Raw genomic sequence first — 7,884 nt, 5'->3', positions numbered from 1 at the left:
TTGGACAGGCGGGGCTTAGTAGGGGAGGGGTGCCATGGGGCGGGGCCTGGTGCGGGCCGGCACCCTTACCTGGCCTCGGAGCCCGGCAGGACCCTCAAGATGTGCGCCTCCTTGTGACCAGCCACACCCTCCAAACCGCAGCCGCGGACCAAGCCTTCCGTGTGCGGCCACCATTCGAGCCTGTGGCCCATGTCCATGTTGGGTTGGAGATTGCAGGAGGACGGTGACCTCGGGGCTGCAGAGACAAGCGCACTCAGTCCCCTTCCGGAGCAGCCTGGCACCTCACACAGAGGCCCCCCCTTTCCCACTGTAAAGTTGGGGCCGACAGGATGGAGCATGGGAAGTGGGGGGCATGGGAGGACCAGGGTTCAAATCTCCGCTCCACCACTCACTGCCCAGAGACTCATGGCAAGTCCCCCGCCTCTGTTTCCTTATCGTCAACACAGGCTCACACAAGGGATGAACATGGCACACAGTAGGGATGAAGCCCTGCGACCAGCAGCACCCCATTGCCCATGTCATGTACTTATCTGTGTATTTATCTCCCCTCCAGGGACTGTGTCTGTTCCCAGAGAGTCCCCAAATGCCTAGCACAGGGCTTGGCACATAGTAGGTGCACAATAAATAATAGGCACAAGTCGCAGTTTCCCATGGTCCACACTCATATTTGCTGGAGAGGTAATGACTGTCCCAGTGAAGCACTGGCCTGCTCTCTGCGGCCCGGGGCAAATCACGTCCCTGCTTGGAGGCTCAGTGTCCCCATCTGCGGAATGGGCCCAGGAATCCCGATCCCTCCAGCCCGGAGCCCAGAGAGGCAGCTGGGGAAGCTGACCTGGGTCCAGCCGGAGGAGGATGTTCTTGGGGTCGTTCAGCTCAGCGACAGAGGTGATGGCTCCCTTGGAACCTGCCCAGGTGAGGACCTGGCTCCTGGAGGCCGTCAGAGGTACGGCGCTGACTCCTTGGGGCATGTCGGTGATGACATGCTGGTGGTTCTGGGGAGACACGCGGAGGCTCAGGGTGCTGCTCCTGGGCCTGAGTCCCCTGTCCCAAGCAGGAGGTCGGGAGGTAATTTGGGGAGGCAGCTGATTAGGCACAGGGAGCAGAGGGGTGCACCGAACGGGGTTGGTCTAGCTCCACCCTTCCGGTGGCTTCCGGTGGCTCCCGGTACTCCTCCCGCCGGATCTTTCATGCTGGCCACCTCTGTCTGTCTCCGTGCTGTCCCTGCTGCCAGTCTGGATTCTTCCCCGGGCCCCGCTACTTCACTCTGCCTCGGGGCCTATCTCGCACTCAGCTTGGATTTGGTTCTGTCCTCCCGTCTCTATCTCCCCCACCTCTGCCTCTGGTCTCGGTGTCTGGCTGTCCCTCCCACATGGACCCTTTTTCCATTTCCATTTTTCTTTCTGTCCTCCCCCCCTTGTTATATTTGCTGTCCTCAGTCCTCCCACCTCCACCCCGCTTTCTCTGGCCGTAAACAACAGCTGCTCACATCTGGGGGTCACTTCCTAGGGCCCCCCAGGTGGAGGAAGGAGCCCTGAGCCCCCTCACTGGGAGTCCCCGCCAGTCACCTCTTCTCTTTAAAATTTGAGTTTTTAAAAGATAATTTTTCTCCGACGTAGGCCATGTTAATTAGAGCAAGTCTTGCAAATTCAACCAAGTGCAAAGAACAAAATAAATGTCTCTCACCCTCCCACTTTCCAGCCACAGCTACTGTTAATGCATTGTTGGGTTTCCTCCCGACCCTTTTTCTCTGTACTTAAATATTTTCAAATATTCGACTTGGGATTTTTTCCAAGACAGTGACAAGATTATTCTATGGGATGTCCCCGAGTCCAATTCTCCCACCTGACAGATGGGAAAACCGAGGCTACGGGAGAAGATGGAGCTGGCCAGGCTTGCCCGTCCACCGGAATCCCACCCTTATCCCTGACCCTGCTGCTTTTTGGGCCCCACAGGATTCACCAGGCAGGGGCCCCCCGTGGCCAGGGCCTCAGCGTAGGGCTTGGGGTCACTCACGTAGGCCAGTTGGAGCGGGATTCCGGGGGCCTGCAGCCGCAGGTGGACCGTCTTGTCTAGGTCGAGGACCAGGAGCACCTCTCGGGCCCGGGTGCCATTTTGCTTGGACATCTGGACAGTCAGATCCAGCTGGGACAGAGCCTGGGGTGTGGGCAGGGGAAAGACACACAGACACACACAGGCCAATCAGGCGGACACAGACTGTGCCCCCCAGAGCAGTAGTGACGACCCTTGTCCCATCTGCCTTCCTCAGCTCTCCCTGCCCGGCCTGTCCACCTGCCTCCCAGGGCCCAGCACAGTGCCTGGCCCTCAGAGTTGCTCAGGAAATACTTGCTGCATGGATGAAGGAGATTCGTCTCAGCAAATCCAAAGACATAAAGAAAAAAATGTGAGGAGCCTGACCAAGGTTTATTCTGAGCGCCTGCTGGGTACCAGGCCTGCAAGTGTCTGTGTGACTCAGAGGCTGCCCTGTGCCTTTCCTCTGTCCCTGTGCAGCAGTATCAAGGCATCATCTCCCCCCCAGTTTACAATATTCCTGTTGGCCTTCTTATTTTTAAAAAAATACATTTTTATTGATTTCAGAGAGGAAGGGAGAGGGAGAGAGAGAGAGAAACATCAACAATGAGAGAGAATCATTGATCGGCTGCCTCCTGTACGCCCCCTATTGGGGATGGGGATCGAGCCTGCAACCCGGGCATGTGCCCTGACCAGGAACCAAACCGTGATCTGCTGGTTCATAGGGCGATGCTTATCCACTGAGCGACACAAGCCAGGCTTCCCTTATTATGTTAAAGTACTAAAATGCTCATCTTTTTGTCAATATACTACCATTGTTTTGATATTTTTAAGAATGTGAAGTTGTGATCATTTATATCTTGAGAGATAGGTACTGCATTAAAGTTTTTAATTGATCATGGTGTATGTATTTAGAATGCCTCCAGAACAACAAATAACAACAACAGGTAATAATAGTAACAACAACACATATAGTGCTTACTATGTGCCAGGACTTCCTATAGTGCAGTGATGGCGAACCTTTGAGCTCGGCGTGTCAGCATTTTGAAAAACCCTAACTTAACTCTGGTGCCGTGTCACATATAGAAATTTTTTGATATTTGCAACCATAGTAAAACAAAGATTTATATTTTTGATATTTGTTTTATATATTTAAATGCCATTTAACAAAGAAAAATCAACCAAAAAGATGAGTTCGCGTGTCACCTCTGACACGCGTGTCATAGGTTCACCATCACTGATATAGTGCTTACTATGTGTTCTAAGTACTTCATCTAATGACTCATTTAATCCTCAGAACAACCCTAAGAGGTAGGTACCATTATTATTCTCACAGATGAGGGAACAGGCACAGAGAGGTGAAGTCATTTGCCCAGGAACACACAGCAAATAAGTATGGAGCTTAGGATGTGGTCCCGGGCAGGCCTCTCCTCTCAACCACGGTCCTGCCAGCCACATTTCCTATGCCTTTCTATTCCCAAGAAGAGAAGAGAACGCAGCGATCCACAAAGGCAAAGCTTCCATTGAAGGACTATCTGCTCTGCTCGAAGACTTTCTGACCCAGAGTCTACTGAAACCCTAACTCCAGCTGCTCTCGAAAGCTGGAAATCTCTGCAAAGACACAGCCTGACCCCAAACACCTCCTCAAACTTATCAAAAACAAGGGAGAGATTTCAAGATGGAGAGATCAGTGGAAAATTTTTTATTTAATCTCTAATTATCTCCTGGTCATTTCCCCAGATGATGTCACAGAGCTGGACAGAATGTTTTAGCCGCTGGAAAATTTGCCGAGAAATGTTTTCCGTTCCTCAGTCATGACACCATAATCACTCTTTGTTTGTACGTTTGTGCTTTAAGACAAAAGAGCAAATAACATTCCATTTTCAGTGTTTCACAAATAACGTTGTTGTTGTTTTTTTTTTCATTTTAGGGAGCTATTTAGGTAGCTTATTTTTGAAGAATTATTTTTATGCTAATTTATAGCAGAATGAGTTTATAAGTTCACAATATTTTTTAATTAATGTTGTCTGATGGGTTTATAACTTTTGGTTTTTGAAATCTCTTGTTTCATCAATTTACAAAAATATGATGCATTCTAAAGACTTTAAAAATTAAGTACTGGATTTAATATCATATTTTGGTCAAATATGAGATACAAATATAAATATCAGAACTGCCATTTTGTCCCAGGATCGTGTCACGTCTTAAAGCTAATGGAAGAGAAGGGAGACCCACCTGGTCATGGGGAGAAAGGCCGGGCACAGCTGAGCTGCCAGAACCTTGACAATGGGCGCACCCGGCTTCCTTACCTTGACTGCGTGTGTACTGTCGGCTTCAACAATGGAAAATGACTGCACAGCTCTGTACATACACCAAAAACCACTCAACTGTACATTTTAAACGGACTAATTTTATCTCAGTAAAGCTGTTCAAATACACAACCACTGAATGTCAGTAATTTCACCCGGGGCAGCCTGATCCGTGCCTGGCCCTGAACTGAGCATGATGCGCATGCCCTCACCGAAGCAGGGCTGGGTATCCTCCCATTTTACAGATGCAGCAAGTGAGGCTCAGGGAACTGCCGGAGAGTGGCGAAGGCAGGCACCCAGTGCAATCGGCCTGGTGCCAGAGTGGGGCCCACAGCCCCTGGACCTCTGGGCAGCTTGCCTAGTCTTCTCTTTCCCAAATCTGCCCCATCTGTCTCTCCTCACCCAGAGGGGTGAGCACTGAGACCCCACACACGGCGAACCGACGGGGCCCACGGTCTGGAGGTCCATCCTTTGGCCCTAGGGGAACCCCACAGGCCGAGAGCACTGCAGGTGACAGAGAGCAGCTGGGAGCGCAGCCCCTGGGCTGGGGGGAAAGAGCCTCCTGAACATTCATTCTTGCTGCTGTTCTGCAAATGTCCCTGCTCCTCTGTGCCTCAGTTTCCCCATCTGTGAAACGGGGGTGAGACCAGGTTAGGAACCAACACCAGGTGGGGCTCTGGATAAAGGAAATAAAAAGAGAGAAGCGGAGCCCAGCTGGTGTGGCCCAGTGGATTGAGCATCGTTCCATGGACCAAGAGCTCCCAGGTTCGACTCCCGGTCAGGGCACATGCCCGGGCTGTGGGCTCAATCCCCAGTAGGGGGCGTTCAGGAGGCAGCCGAGTGATGTGTCTCTCCCTCATCGATGCTTCTCTCTCTCTCCCCCTCTCCCTTCCTCTCTAAAAATAAATAAAAACGTATTTTTTTTTTAGAAAAGAGAAGTGGAGGTCAGGGTCGGGTCATGCTGAGGGTGAGGGCACGAGAAAAGTGGAACCTTTGTCATCACACTCAGCTCTTCTCCCAGAGCTCACACCCCAAACCCCCACTCAGCTCTCACCCAGTCCCTCCCTGTGGATTGGGGGGCTGGAGGGGGTGGGGTCTGAGGCCACATAGTCATGGGCCAGGGCCACACAGCAAGCGAGCCGTGTGGACACTCAGGGAAGCTGGAAAGCGGGGCTCTCGGGGTCTCTGAGCTCCTGGGCCTGGCTGAGTTCCGCTGGTTACGAGGAAAACCCAGGCTGGGTTTCCACAGCAAACATTTCCCGCCCGTGGCCCTGACTCATCGGCACGGTCACTCACACGCACACTGACTTCCCTCTTCCCTCCCCGCCTGAAGCCCAGAGGCCAAGAAAGGGGCCTGCCTTGCCCCCCACCCTCAAGCGCCCAGTCTTCCTAAGGCATCCTGGGAATTCGGAGAGCCTAGCCCAGGCGGGATGGCCAGCCACCCCTTACCCCCAGCTCTGCAACCCGGGCCAGCCTGGGTCTGCCCGGCCGCTTCCCTGAATGGGTGGGCGGGAGACCACGTTTCTATTTTTGTGCCAGTGTCCCACAGATGCCATTGTTGGCCAGGCCGTCGGTGGCGGGAAGGGGGGATTTCGGTGAGGAGGCCCTGAGTACTAGTAGCCACTTATAGAAAGTTGCTTCCAGCAATTCTTCTAGGAGTGGAGCCTCGGGGCTGCCCGCAGCTCCCACCCTCCTAGGGCCAGACTGGAGCCGGGCAGATTGGAGCCAGACGTCCCTCTGTCCAGCCCAGCAGACTCAGATGGTACATTCAGGCGGGCTGGCAGGGGAAGGGGTCAAAGCCACACTGATCTGAATTCAAATCAGTGACCCTGGGCAGTTATGTCTCTCTGGGCCTCAGTTTCCTGATCTGGAAAATGGGCTGAACAATATGCCCACTTCCTAGACTTGCGAGGATTCAGTGGGATTCTGCCTGCAGAGTGAGTTGCCCAGTGCCCACCTAAACAGAGTAGCAGGCTGCTTTCACTCGCGCCGATTCCCTCCTTGCCCATTCGTCCAGAGATGCCATGGTTTGCGCCCTGCAGAGGTCAGCGTAGAGGTGGGCGGCAGGTAGCTGGAACTGGGACCTGCCTCAGTCACACCTCACTGTGGCACCCCCTCTCTGAGCCTCAGTCTCCCCACCTGTGTAGGGAGGAGCTGGGATCGGGGTGGCCCCTGGATTCCATCCTGCCTTCTGGGCGTTCCAGTGTTTGACATCTGGGAGTCGGGATCTCCAGACAAGTGGCCATAGAGTGGGCTTCCAGAACCCCCCCGGGGAGATATGCTACCTTCCCTACTGAGGGCCCCTGGTCAGCACCCCCCCCACTTCATTTGCCCGTCCAAGGGGCCCAAACAGGGCCCAGCTCGGGCTTCTGTGCTCTCAAAGGGGGACAGAAAGGAGGCCCAGCTCTGTCCTCCAGACCTTGGCAGAGAACAAGATGAACATACTGGGACCTCACTCAGTCACACCTCACTGTGGCACCCCCTTTCTGAGCCTCAGTCTCCCCACCTGTGTAGGGAGGAGTTGGGATCGGGGTGGCCCCTGGATTCCATCCTGCCTCCTGGGCGTCCAGCCAAGTGGCCATAGAGTGGGCTTCCAGAACCCCCCGGGGAGATATGCTACCTTCCCTACTGAGGGCCCCTGGTCAGCCCCCCCACCCCCACTTCATTTGCCTGTCCAAGGGGCCCAAACTGGGCCCAGCTCGGGCTTCTGTGCTCTCGAAGCGGGACAGAAAGGAGGCCCAGCTCTGTCCTTCAGACCTTGGCAGAGAACAAGATGAACAGCCCAAACAACCAATAGTGAAGGACAAGGGACACCACTCACCCCTCGGGAATGGCCAACAGCAAATGTTTGTGTGTGTATATAGTTCCCCTCCTGTCTTCCATTATTCACCCGTCCATCCCTCTGTCCATCCATCCATCCTCCCAATATTTATTCCCAGACTGACCCTGAGCTGGGGATACAGCAGTGAGAGCAGATGCCATCCCTGCCCAGCCTCTCTGACCCCCAAACCATGCCCCTTCACCAAGCCTGCCCCTGAGATCTGCAAGGCCTGGGGCAAGAGTACAGATGGCAGGCCCTGGCCGCCAGGCCACCCCCTTCTCTCCACACGTTTGCATGTGAAAAACCCAGCTTGGATGCCCAAGCTCTGCCATTCCCACCCCTGCAATAGTCACCGTGACAGCCTTCAGGTCGAGGGGAGCTTAACCTGCCATGCCGTGTCCCCTTAGACGCTAAGGCTTAGAGGATGGGACGAGAAACACCCCCATGCCGCTCTGGGAGTAGGCTCGGTGCCTTTGAGCAGGGATCTCTGGAGTCCTAGGTACCCACAGCTGGAAGAGGGCCAGAGAGGATCTAACTGTGGGGCCCAGGCAGATCCCCCTTTGCCCAGGTCGGAGGGCACAACCTCCCAGGACATTCTGGGGGAACCTGGGGCCCCTCCTGCTCTCCGTCTGTCTGAGCAGCCTGGCCTGCCCCTCAGGCCAGGAGTCAGACAGTGCAAGAGCCCAGCAGGTTCCATCGGCTTGTGGGGGGCGTGCTCTGCTCCCC

General features: G+C 54.3%; 1 protein-coding gene across 1 annotated transcript in view; it reads right to left on the bottom strand.

Moving 5' to 3' along the window:
* ENG (endoglin) overlaps window positions 1–7,884 on the bottom strand; it is a 29,250-nt gene that overhangs the window by 9,423 nt on the left and 11,943 nt on the right. Inside the window, exons 3-5 of the mRNA XM_014529355.1 lie at window positions 2,014–2,170; window positions 833–992; window positions 70–235 (exon numbers count right to left, since the gene is read on the bottom strand). Of these exons, the coding sequence (XP_014384841.1) occupies window positions 70–235; window positions 833–992; window positions 2,014–2,170 (483 nt within the window). The remainder of the gene's footprint in view (window positions 1–69; window positions 236–832; window positions 993–2,013; window positions 2,171–7,884) is intronic.

Source organism: Myotis brandtii, unplaced genomic scaffold (genome assembly GCF_000412655.1).
Source record: "Myotis brandtii unplaced genomic scaffold, ASM41265v1 scaffold68, whole genome shotgun sequence".
Lineage (NCBI taxonomy): Eukaryota > Metazoa > Chordata > Mammalia > Chiroptera > Vespertilionidae > Myotis > Myotis brandtii.
This window is presented reverse-complemented; position numbering and strand designations above follow the sequence as displayed.